Below are 12,343 nucleotides of genomic sequence, written 5' to 3' on the forward strand. Positions count from 1 at the left end.
TATTTACAGTCAGGTTTCAGAAGAGAACTTTCAACATTCCAGTCTGCCTTCTAGCATGAAAGATTTAGAATCAGAGAAGATCACGGTTGGAAGAGACCTCAGGAGGTCATCTAGTCTAATCCTCTGTTCAAAGCAGGACCAATAGCAACTAAATCATCCCCCAGCCAGGGCTTTGTCAAGCTGGGCCTTAAAATCCTCTAATGATGGAGATTCCACCACCTCCCTAGGGAACCCATTCCAGTGCTTCACCACCCTCCTAGTGAAACAGTGTTTCCTGATATCCAACTCGACCGCCCCCATTGAGACCCTTGCTTCTTGTTCTGTCATCTGCCACCACTGAGAACAGCCCAGCTCCATCCCCTTTGGAACCCCCCTTCGGGTAGTTGAAGGCTGCTATCAAATCCCCCCCAACTCTTCTCTTCTGCAGACTAAATGAGCCCAGTTCGCTCAGTCTCTCCTCATAAGTCATGTGCCCCAGCCCCCTAATCATTTCCGTTGCCCTCCACTGGACTCCCTCCAATTTGTCCACATCCTTTCTGTAGTGGGTGGACCAAAACGGGACGCAATACTCCAGGTGTGGCCTCACCAGTGCCAAATAGAGGGGAATAATCACTTTTCTCGATCTGCTGGCAATGCTCCTACTAATACAGCCCAATATGCCGTTGGCCTTCTTGGCAACAAGGGCACACTGCTGACTCCTATCCAGCTTCTCGTCCACTGTAATCCCCAGGTCCTTTTCTACAGAACTGCCGCTTTGCCAGTCAGTCCCCAGCCTGTAGCGGTGCAGGATAAATTTTATATTATGTTTTCCATTTCACTAGTGAACAGGAAAGTACATATTAAAAAACACTTAATATTTGTAGCCAGCATTCTGCAATTTGGAACTGGATATACTTGGATATTTTGTTCCCACAAATAATGGCCATAGTACTCTGCCTTCTTTGTGATTGTTTCGCTGTAAAGTAAATGTTTATAATTGAAACAAATTCTTACTCTGAGCAGTGCCTGGCTGCAGTTCTGTCCTAAATCTTGCTTTTCTTTTTAAGGAAAACTGCAACATTAAACAACGTAGTGTGGTTCAGAATATGCCACGAAAGAAACAGACATCAATCCAGGATTGTTCCCAGTGTGCTTTTCTTGAATTTTTCTTCATTTAAAAACTAACAGAAGGGACCAGTTTTCCTTCACAGAAGAAAAATATTTATTTTAAATGGATACAGCTGGCTTTAAGAAATCAGATGCTTTAGGTACCTTTTTAAAAGAAATTATGTTCCCTCAAGCCCCCTTAAAACCTGGCAAGAGCTTCCTACTTGCTGCAGGCAGAATATTTGTTTATCAGTCCCATGACTTAACACTGTAACTCAGGAAGCTTCTGTTTACTTTATTCATTGTACCTCCCAGCTCCCTTTGCAGCAAGCAGCTAGTATTTCAGATACATTTTTCATTTGAGTCATTATAAACACAAATGGTGTCATAGAATCATAGAATATCAGGGTTGGAAGGGACTTCAGGAGGTCATCTAGTCCAACCCCCTGCTCAAAGCAGGACCAATCCCCCATAGTTGCCCCAGATCCCTAAATGGCCCCCTCAAGGATTGAACTCACAACCCTGGGTTTAGCAGGCCAATGCTCAAACCACTGAGCTATCCCTCCCCCCCATGTCCATGTATGTGCCTCAGGCCAGCAAGACTATTAATGACAGAACTTCTCTCTCTTGATTCTAACTTCAGCACCCATCTCAGAACCTTAGATAAGAATATTCATCAGCACTTAGATTAATTTGGGACAGAGATGGCTAGTACTAACCCCTGTGCTCATAAATATAAGATCTGAATTTCCTTCACTTTGCCTCAACTTTTGTGTATTTATATGACAACAGTGCCCTCTAGTGACAAGACAATAGCAGGCAATTCCTTAATTCAACAAATCATTTCAAAAGTTATTTTTCAGTCTTCTATCATTTCCTCCTTTTACCTGCTTAATTTTGTTCTAGTAAATAAATCTAAAAGTATTAACTCTTGTATCTGAGTGTTTGAAAGAGAGAAAAAACCCCTCTCTCTGTATTTTGCTTTAAACCTTTATGTATTTTCCAATGAGTGTTTTATTAATCTGTGATTTGTACCCAGTTACAACAGTACTAATTCTATAACTATCCTCCAGTTAGGTGGGGGGCGGGGAGTGAGACCCAGCTACCTTTTGCATTCAGCACCCTTTGCTTTTCATACCATAATTTCAGCTAGTATCCTTTAAGCCACTCAGGCTGGTCAACACATGCATTATATAGGTGCACCTCCTGGGATGTCAGTGTCTAGGCCTGGGAAAAGTCTAACTTCCTTCAAGTTTGCTGTATGCTGAAAGTTAGCTTATATTTAGGCAATATGTTATGGAGATTTTGCTTATGTTACACACACTTTTTTCTTAGGTATTTTCAATTCTACAACTTCAAAATGTCAATTTCTACTGTCGGGGTTAGCCATGAAAAACAGTTCTCAATTTATTTTTAAAATGGCTACACCAATCAAGAGGTTTTTACTGCAGATTCAAACTGCCCAAAGCTTAGTCTTCATCCACATTTATTGCATGTACTGTAAGGAACCTTTCCACGCATTCAGCATTCACTGTAAACAAGTCTTTGAAAACTATACCCAAAACCTGTGGGCCTCCATTCAATAGACCAGAATACATCAAGAACTTCTTAGGCTCTGTGACAACCATATGTACTCGCACAAGAGCCCTTATTTCAGGATGGAGATGGGAGATCAGAAACATGGCTGACTAGCTACACAGGCACTAAAAATGCCTAAAATTAGCCTACACCAGGTTTGTAGGCCGCAGCCTACAAGTTATGCTCCTTCTCGTGAACTCCTAAAATAGCTGGGGGCTTGTTTCCCCTGACTTTTTATTACTGTACAAAATGGAAAACTCTTCACTGACCCATCTAGCTTAAACTAATAAGAGCAAGGACACCCTGTTTAACATTGTCTGCATTGTCTACAGCCAAGCTCTGCGACACAACCGCATTTGCTCCAACCCCTCAGACAGAGACAAACACCTACAAGAGCTCTATCAAGCATTCTTACAACTACAATACCCACCTGCAGAAGTGAAAAAACAGATTGATAGAGCCAGAAGAGTTCCCAGAAGTCACCTACTACAGGACAGGCCTAACAAAGAAAATAACAAAACGTCACTAGCCGTCACCTTCAGCCCCCAACTAAAACCCCTCCAACGCATTATTAAGGATCTACAACCTATCCTGAAGGATGACCCAACACTCTCACAAATCTTGGGAGACAGGCCAGTCCTTGCCTACAGACAGCCCCCCAACCTGAAGCAAATACTCACCAGCAACCACATACCACACAACAGAACCAGTAACCCAAGAACCTATCCTTGCAACAAAGCCCGTTGCCAACTGTGCCCACATATCTATTCAGGGGACACCATCACAGGGCCTAATAACATCAGCCACAGTATCAGAGGCTCGTTCACCTGCACATCTACCAATGTGATATATACCATCATGTGCCAGCAATGCCCCTCTGCCATGTACATTGGTCAAACTGGACAGTCTCTACGTAAAAGAATAAATGGACACAAATCGGACGTCAAGAATTATAACATTCATAAACCAGTCGGAGAACACTTCAATCTCTCTGGTCACGCTATTACAGACATGAAAGTTGCGATATTACAACAAAAAAACTTCAAATCCAGACTCCAGCGAGAGACTGTTGAATTGGAATTCATTTGCAAATTGGATACAATTAACTTAGGCTTGAATAGAGACTGGGAGTGGCTAAGTCATTATGCAAGGTAACCTATTTCCCCTTTTTTTTCCTACCCACCCCCGCCGTTCTTGTTAAACCCTGGATTTGTGCTGGAAATGGCTCACCTTGATTATCATACACATTGTAAGGAGAGTGGTCACTTTAGATAAGCTATTACCAGCAGGAGAGTGGGTTTGTGGGGGGGAGGGAGAAAACCTGGATTTGTGCTGGAAATGGCCCAACTTGATTATCATACACATTGTAAGGAGAGTGATCACTTTAGATAAGCTATTACCAGCAGGAGAGTGGGATGGGAGAAGGTATTGTTTCATGCTTTGTGTGTATAAAAAGATCTTCTACACTTTCCACACTATGCATCCGATGAAGTGAGCTGTAGCTCACGAAAGCTTATGCTCAAATAAACTGGTTAGTCTCTAAGGTGCCACAAGTCCTCCTTTTCTTTTTGCGGATACAGACTAACACGGCTGCTACTCTGAACTCTGAAACCTGTTTAACCTGAAACGTAGTGCTTGAAACAGCTCGCTGTATAGACAAAGCGACTGCCGGCTAGTCCATGACGGGTACCACAGCTGCCAGCCCAGCAACACTATGCTCAAGATGCCTTTAGGCCGAGTCGGCCACTGAAGGTTGCTGGCAGGTTGGACTGTGGGGCTGAACAGAACTTTTGCTATCACTATTGAGCAAAGACTGTTACTGAGGAATAACCGACCTAAGGCCCAGTTCCTGCAGAGAGCTCTGGCCTGACTAGGTACCTCCATGGAGCCCTAATGAAGTCACAGGGCCTCCATGCAAAGGCTGACCCTTGCCTCTATGGTGCTCACAGCAGGCTAAGACCCTCGGTCATTCTAGCTCAATACCGTCATTGATAAAAGTAAAGTGAAATGGAGGTATCAAGTGTCCTGGTTAGTTTTAACAGTGCCATGTACTATAGCTAGTCTATCAAGCTATAAAGTCAGATGTAGGGTTAATTATGCAAGACTCACTCAGTTCTGCCAGAGAATGAAAAACGTTGTTTTAAGTTGTTTGGGGGGGGGGGGGGGAGAAATTGCTCAGTCTATACAAAATGTGTCTTCTCCTCAGCTATAAGACTGCATCATTCCAATCAATAACCCACACAATATTTAAGAGCACACACATTGATGTGTCTGCCTAGTTCAGATTTTTAGACAAGGCCACTCTTGAGAGGCACCTAAACGCTGTGCCAAATGTCTGTTGCACTTGTAAGCTACAAAACATCTTTATTCATTCAGAGAAAACATGTTACCCTATGGTTCCGTCAAGATCATTAGCTCACTTAAAAAAAAAAAAAAAGAAAAATTAGCCCCCTGAATCCAGTACAGTCAGAGTTACTGGTTTATGGGCATCAGTGTTGGGAGGTGAGGCAGTACTGGGCTGTATCTTCCATGTGTGGGTTTCCACAACTGGTAGGTGCTGTGACATTGTTCCCCCCAATTCATGAGCTGAGCTATTTGAGGCAAAGGTATTGTTTGAGGTATGGGCTGCCGCCCCAGTCTGTTGTGTTTTAAAATAGACAATATAAAATACCGGCAAGACTATTCCTATAAGGAGCATAATAAAAACTGCATTCCACCACTGGATTCCACAGTCTGCACCATTATTGGGCTCCTTTTGCCCCACTGAACTGGATGGTGGGCAGTTTGGTGCTTCTATGCAATAATCTGCATTTAAATGGACTTTTGATTGCACTACATCCTCAATGGTCTGGTCAATCCCCTTAAAGTAGTCAGTCAGGTATCTGCTTTCAGAATAGTTGCTACCGGTGGCTCCATCATCAGGTTCTGGTAGTTCAATCAGTGTCATTCCAGCCTGGGAAGGTGCATTCTGAGGAGGTTTTAATTCTTTGCTGGTCTCTGTTAACACCCCATGAGCCTTGACTGGAATCTTGATAGACTTCAGAGCATACAGGTCCTGCTCACAGATGAAGTTGTTGACACGTTTGATATCTGCAACCTATGGAATTCAGAAAGGAGAAACACATTAACCTAAGGCATCACAATCCTTTACCAATATTGACTCAAGAACAAACCAGGAAAATTCAACCGTGAAAACAAACACTGACTGAAACCTACTATGGGGAGTCTGGCTCACTCTGTTCTTGTAGCCCTCTGACTCTGGCAGTCAGAAATTTCCTAACAAGCTTAAGACCCCAATGAATCTTATAAGTTACAGTCCTTCACATATTGAAAGTTGTAATCTTCAGGACACGTTCAGTAGTGTCTCTAAGGACCATCAGTTGTATTTTGTCTTCAGCTTTGTCATTTCCATCCCTAGGTTTTCTGCTGTTCCTGTCTTAACTCAGCTGGGGAAATCTTTGGAACAACAGGCCCCGACGTTTACAAGTATTTAAGTATTGCTGTTCTCAGTGCTGCGATGTTTAACTGATTCAGGAGCCTACATCTCATCTTCAAAAATGATGTCTGCGCTTTGACTGTCAAGGGGATTTTGGCTCCTAGGGCTAGATTCACAAAAAGACTTAGTAGGGCCTGATTCTGGGAGTTAGGCACCTGAGATTTACAAATCTCTTGTGTAAATGCCCCCCAAACCCTGTAGTTGCCTAAACAGTAAACATTGCCCATCAATACTACCAAAGTTATAAGAAAGATCCAAAATCGGCCCTGAATAGAATTCAGCCCTGGTTACAGCCTGGGAAACAAAACACTGGGGTTGAGTTACTGGGTGTCATTGCAGGAGGCTGTATTCACACTGTGGAACCTTGGACTCCTCGGGACATCATGTGAGAGATGAAAAGACAACAAAGTAAAGCACAAGTGTAGCCTAATGTGATGTTCAGCTTTTCAATGCACAAGCCTGAGACTTGGGCCTTAGGCAGCAAGAAAAGGTGACTCGCAAAAGGTGAATGCTTTGCCTGAGAAAGCATTAGTGTCAAGTTTCCAGGAACACCATCAAACCTGAGTTAGGGGAGGCTTACAAAGGTGCCTCAAGATAACAAGTGGGGGGAGCAGAGAAAGGGCAGGACAGGCCAGAAGGGCAATGTAACAAATTAACCAACTGCAATAAACCCAGCAGCAGACACTGCACTCGGGACAGTATTTCCCAGGTTTTATTTTCTTAGCATTTAGGCACATTACTGCACTAACACCTGTATGTGCATTTGGCACTGAAAATCAATCTAAGAACTCAGTAAATTTCTCTTTAAAAACAACATTTTTCTTTTTGAATGAGCCAATATGCACCATCAGCTGCATCTTCATTGGTACAAGGTACAGACTAATTCATTGGATCAAGGTACAGACTAATTTTTAAACAACAATATGTAAATACAATACAGGGAGCCCTCCAGCAGCTTCACAACAGCTGCAGCAGGAGTCCCTTTGTCAATTCAGTGGATGCTCAATGGCCACTTGAAGACTTTTTCTTTGCCAGTTGGCTGACAGCCAGCACTGGAGCCACAAGCCAGCAATCAGCACAGGTAAGGTGGCAGCTGGCCTCAGCAGGGAAGGAGGAAAAGGAGATGAGAATGCAGGATACACACTTCTCTATTCACTTTCTCCACACCATTCACGATTTTAGAGACTATCAGATCCCTCTGAGTAGTCTCTTTTCCAAGGTAAACAGCTCTAATCTTTTAGGCTCTCCCTGTATAGAAGCCGTTCTATACCCTTGAACATCTTTGTTGTCCTCTGAAACTTTTCCAGTTCCACTATATCCTTTTTGAGATGGGGCTTTTGAGGACCAGTATTCAAGGTGTGGCTGCAGCATGGATTTATACAATGTCATTATGATATTTTCTGCCTTATTTTCATCCCTTTCCTAAGACTTCCTAACATTCTGTTAGCCTTTTTGATCACTGCTGCACGTTAAGCAGAAGTTTTTAAAGAACTAGCCACAGTGACTCAAAGATCTCTTTCTTGGTGGTAACTGCTAATTTGGAACCTTTCAGTATATATGTATAGTTCCAATATTTTTTTCTAATGTCCATTACTTTGCACTTATCAACACTGAATTTCATCTGCCCTTTTGTTGCCCAGTCACCCAGCTTTATGAGATCCCTCTGTAATCACAGTATATTGTTCTGTTTGCTTAACCGAGTGTAAGCTCCTTATGATCAGCGCTCGTTTCCCTTTTTCAGTTCAGATGTTGTCCTCCCTCAACAAATTAATAATAATTGTGAGTTACCTGAGAGCTGTAACGCACTTAGTCATCCAAATTATACTGGAATCCAGGTCATGCTGGCTGTGGGGGTGAATACATTTTCCTTGTGTTATTAATTACAAGACTCACTGCACCCTGCATCACCTTGGTTTATACCCGGGTATCAATAAATACAGCACACACACAGAAGCAGTCGCCTTTCTGTGTCAGAGAAGTGGAGCTTCTTTCTGTATGCACAGAAACTAAGCTACACATAACATATCCCTAAACACAAGTGCTTACAAAATGAACACACATGAAAATAAGACGAAGGGAAGAAACTAAAGCAGCTGCATCATCTAGCTGCAGCTCTTACTTTACAACCATACTGCAGGGCTAGCTTGTTAATGTTATCGCCCTCGGTTAGCTCTCGTTCCAGTAGCACCACATCCCCAGCTTTCTCTGGGGAAGAATTGCTTCTCTGCTGCTCCTTGCCCCTTGGACGTAATTCCATGAAGTCAGATTCCTCCTCTGATGACTCATCCGGATCTGATCGGCCATTTCGAAACAAATAAACGTGGCTGCTTGGATAATTGTGGACAGTGACGGGAGCCTGGAAAGATCTGGTTAGTCGCTCATAGAGCCTCATGTTTTATACTAGAGCCTGTAAAAGAAAACAGACATTTTAGCTGTACTGATCATAAAACAACACGTTTATTCACCACAATGCAGAACAGTGACAACAGACCAAAAGCACAACACCCTGGCAATATACACACACAAGTAAGCCAGTACATGTCTGATGCACTGGTCTAATCACCAGAATGCTCTGCAATGTGCCTCACTTTTCAACAATTGCACTGACAGTGGCATTTGTATCCACTTCAGCAAGGGAGGCAGTTACTGTTGCACCCTGGGAAGCCTAGAATGTTTCTTCGTTGGCAGAAAAAACTTTGCATGATGCTACCGTGCTCATTTTAATAGGGGTTCATTCCAGAAATTCTAGTTTAGCACTATTGCAAATAAGTCAGAGATGAAAGAAAGATCATGCTGACCTTGTGGATCCATCCCAGGAGCTGGGTGTCTTTGGTTATGATAAAACTTTGGTATTCCAGAACCTAAGGCTGGTTTGCTACTGCCCTGATGTTAGAATACAGCCCAATGCACCTTTTTGCATGGTCATTTTGTAAGTCCTTGGTTGCTGCTCTTAGTCACAGAATTCTGAGTGTTGGTTTTCTGCCCCCCCAACCCTGTTTATGTTTATGGGAATGTAAGAATCTTTCTTTTAAATAGCTTGATCTGATAAATATAATTGATATTCAACATCAGCCTTAGACAATCAAGATGATTTCATTTTACAAATTAAATAAGAAAAGAGCTTGCCCAAGAGTTTTGTTCTTATGACAACTGGGACTAAAGGGACTAGATTGAAAGTCCTGTGAAACCAATGATAGTATCGCTGGGGATTAGAATACAGTGCGTTGCCATCAGAATTATGAGTTGGAAAAAAACCCAACAAATTATTAAAGCTTTGATCCCTTTACAAACTCATACTGAACTCCATTGACTGTAACGGGTCTGTGCAGCAATGGGTTTTCCCATGCAGAGATCACTTCAGGCTAAGGTTCTGCACTGTCATCATATAATGTGGCTCGCAGGGGGCCCGGTCTGGATCAGAGCCACACAGTGCTAGGTGCTCTAAAAGCACACACACAAACCCGCTACAGAAGTTTACAATCTAGTAGGACCAAATCACCCCAAAGCACAATACATAAAGAGCTTCTTTAAGATACTGACCTTTGGCCAAGAAACAATAAACCAAGCAAACAGGAGCAGTGCAAGAGTACTATGCTGTATGTAGGATGTAAGTTTACTTTTTTGTTTGTTCTTTCAGCCACAATGAGTTTTGTTTATCATTTCTCCCCACAGCGTAAGAATTTGTCCCTGCCCTCTCAAAAAATGGTATGTTTATGTTTAGCGTGATCCACAACTGTTTGAGATTGCTGTTATGTCTCAGCCTCTGCCTGCATGAAGCATTGGAACTTGAGCCCTTGTGGTAAGAACAGGGGCCCCAATCCTGCTGAGTTTGTTTATTTCCAGGGCATTAAAGCCGTGATTTCCCTGCCTGGCATTTAATACAGACAAAGCAGGCTGTGACTCCCACATTGGTTCCAGCAGGGCTGTGTGGGAGCAACTGAGAGCACAAGGTGTGACTGCAGTGGACTTTAGCCCAGTCTCTTGAGCTGACTGCTGCTAGCCACTTAAGAGGGAAGTCATCTTCCAGGAACCAGCAGAAGAAGCTACCAAACTGAAGGCTGCAGCTGGGGATGGCTCTGGAGAGGGTTCAAAGGGACTGGTTAAGGGGGTGCCTCCATCCTCGCACAGCAGAGGCCGAGTGGGGCCAGGGCCCACTGTCGAGGCAGTGATGTCGAGGCAGTGATTTCGAGGCGTGCCTTGTCAGCAAGCGGGCACCCACTGCCCGAGGCAGTTGTGTCCCGCCCCCACATAGTAAAAAGAGCAAGTGCCCCTCCCCCCCCCCCCCAGCTGCTGGAGCCTTAAGCCATTGACAAGTCTGCTTATGCCGAGCGCTGGCGCTGCCTCCAGCCCGGGGGGGGGGGACGGGGGAGTCACCGCGAGCCCAGCCGCCCCCGGGCGTGGAGTCCCCGCGAGCCCGGCTCCAGGGAGGGGGAACCCCGCGAGCCCAGCCCGGGGCGGGGGTAAGGGGGGGGGGAGTCCCCGCGAGCCCGGCTCCAGGGAGGGGGATAAGGGGGGGGGAGTCCCCGCGAGCCCGGCTCCAGGGAGGGGGATGGGGGAGGAGTCCCCGCGAGCCCGGCTCCAGGGAGGGGGAACCCCGCGAGCCCAGCCCGGGGGCGGAGGTAAGGGGGGGGAGTCCCCGCGAGCCCAGCCCGGGAGGGGGATAAGGGGGAGTCCCCGCGAGCCCGGCTCCAGGGAGGGGGAACCCGCGAGCCCAGCCCGGGAGGGGGATAAGGGGGAGTCCCCGCGAGCCCGGCTCCAGGGAGGGGGAACCCGCGAGCCCAGCCCGGGGGCGGGGGTAAGGGGGGGGAGTCCCCGCGAGCCCGGCTCCAGGGAGGGGGAACCCGCGTGCCCAGCCCGGGAGGAGGATGGGGGGGGGGAGTCCCCGCGAGCCCGGCTCCAGGGAGGGGGAACCCGCGTGCCCAGCCCGGGAGGGGGATCGGAGGGGGGAGTCCCCGCGAGCCCGGCTCCAGGGAGGGGGAACCCGCGAGCCCAGCCCGGGAGGGGGGTAAGGGGGGGGGGGTGGAGGGGGTGTCCCCGCGAGCCCGGCTCCAGGTAGGGGGAACCCCGCGAGCCCGGCCCCGTACCCGAGCGGGGACCGGGCTCCCCCAGCACAGACCTCACTAACCCTCGGCTCCTCCGCTCTCCGGCCCTCAGCCGCCACATCCACCCTCACTGTCTGCCCCGCCACCCGCACTGATTGGCTGGTTCCGCCCAAGGCAGGGGACAAGGGCACACAGCGACCAATCGGCAGCGCGGATGGGCGGGGCCGCTGGGGAGGGCGGGTTAGGTTGAGCGGTCAGCGCGGGGCCGTGCCTGGGGCGGGCGGGGCAGAGTTAAAGGGCCAGCGTCCCTTTGCCTCCCCCACCCCTCCCGAGAGGCCCAGGGAGGGACAATGGGCTTCCCAGGGTCCCTGTGTCCAGGGCTTGGTCTGGCACTGCCCCCCCCCCCCACCTGCGGGCAGCTGCCCCCCAGCCGGGCTCAGCCCAGGGCACTGGTGGGGCAGGGGCTAGTAGCCTGGGGCCAGCCCCCATCCTGGGGGCTTGGGGGGGCGGATTTAGGCCCCACCACCACGGGCCGGACTTGGCGACTGGAGAAACCAGCCCTCGGAGCGAAACACACTGAGCTGCCCTGCCAAGGGTACGTGCCACGCCCAGCCCAGGGTTACCCATGGTCACACAGCCTCCATAAGGGCCCCCACGGGCCCTGCTGTCCGGGCTCCCGTGCTCGCCCAGGCGCTGTCCCAGAGCGGTGACTTGAGCCCAGGCGTGCTGAGGCCGAGAGTCCTGCTGCGTCCCTAGAGCGCTCGTCTTCCCAGAGCTGGAACGGAGCCCAGGCGCGCTCGTTAGGGTGGCCGGGGCCCAGTTTTGAACCGGAAAGTCCAGTTGAAAAGGCCCCCCCCGCCGACAGCGTCTGGTCAGATCTACTGACCAGACACCCAGTGTCCGACTACTGCAGGGGAGGCCCCGCGTCATCATCCTCGCCAGCCCCTGCCCTGCCTGGGTTAGGTGGCTGCAGCTGCCGGGTGGGGGGGGAATGGGAGGGGAAAAGCAGCAAGTGACAGGGTTTCGGGGGGAATGGGCAGGGAAGAGGTGGGGCAGGAGAGGCTTCAGCCCGCCTGCTGTAGTGTCCTGTTTTTAAATATTACCAAGTTGGCAACCCTAGCTCTCATTCCTAACCCTCTTC

General features: G+C 47.9%; 1 protein-coding gene across 4 annotated transcripts; it reads right to left on the bottom strand.

Annotated features, from left to right (window-relative positions):
• Nucleotides 1-3,729: 3,729 nt before the first annotated feature.
• Nucleotides 3,730-11,328, bottom strand: LYSMD4 (LysM domain containing 4). Of its 4 annotated transcripts, none has more exons than XM_077829057.1 (3): nt 11,286-11,328; nt 8,280-8,567; nt 3,730-5,761 (listed from the first exon to the last, which is right to left on the bottom strand). In XM_077829057.1, the coding sequence occupies exons 2-3, from the start codon at nt 8,550-8,552 to the stop codon at nt 5,108-5,110; spliced, it is 927 nt and encodes a 308-aa protein (XP_077685183.1). In that variant the 5' UTR covers nt 8,553-8,567; nt 11,286-11,328; the 3' UTR covers nt 3,730-5,107. The 4 variants fall into 4 exon arrangements, with proteins under 4 accessions (XP_077685183.1, XP_077685182.1, XP_077685184.1 ...); XM_077829056.1 differs by having other exon boundaries at nt 11,277-11,319; XM_077829058.1 differs by lacking the exon at nt 11,286-11,328 and adding an exon at nt 9,701-10,164.
• Between the last annotated feature and the right edge of the window lie 1,015 nt (nt 11,329-12,343).

The sequence above is a fragment of the Eretmochelys imbricata genome, chromosome 10 (assembly GCF_965152235.1).
Source record: "Eretmochelys imbricata isolate rEreImb1 chromosome 10, rEreImb1.hap1, whole genome shotgun sequence".
Lineage (NCBI taxonomy): Eukaryota > Metazoa > Chordata > Testudines > Cheloniidae > Eretmochelys > Eretmochelys imbricata.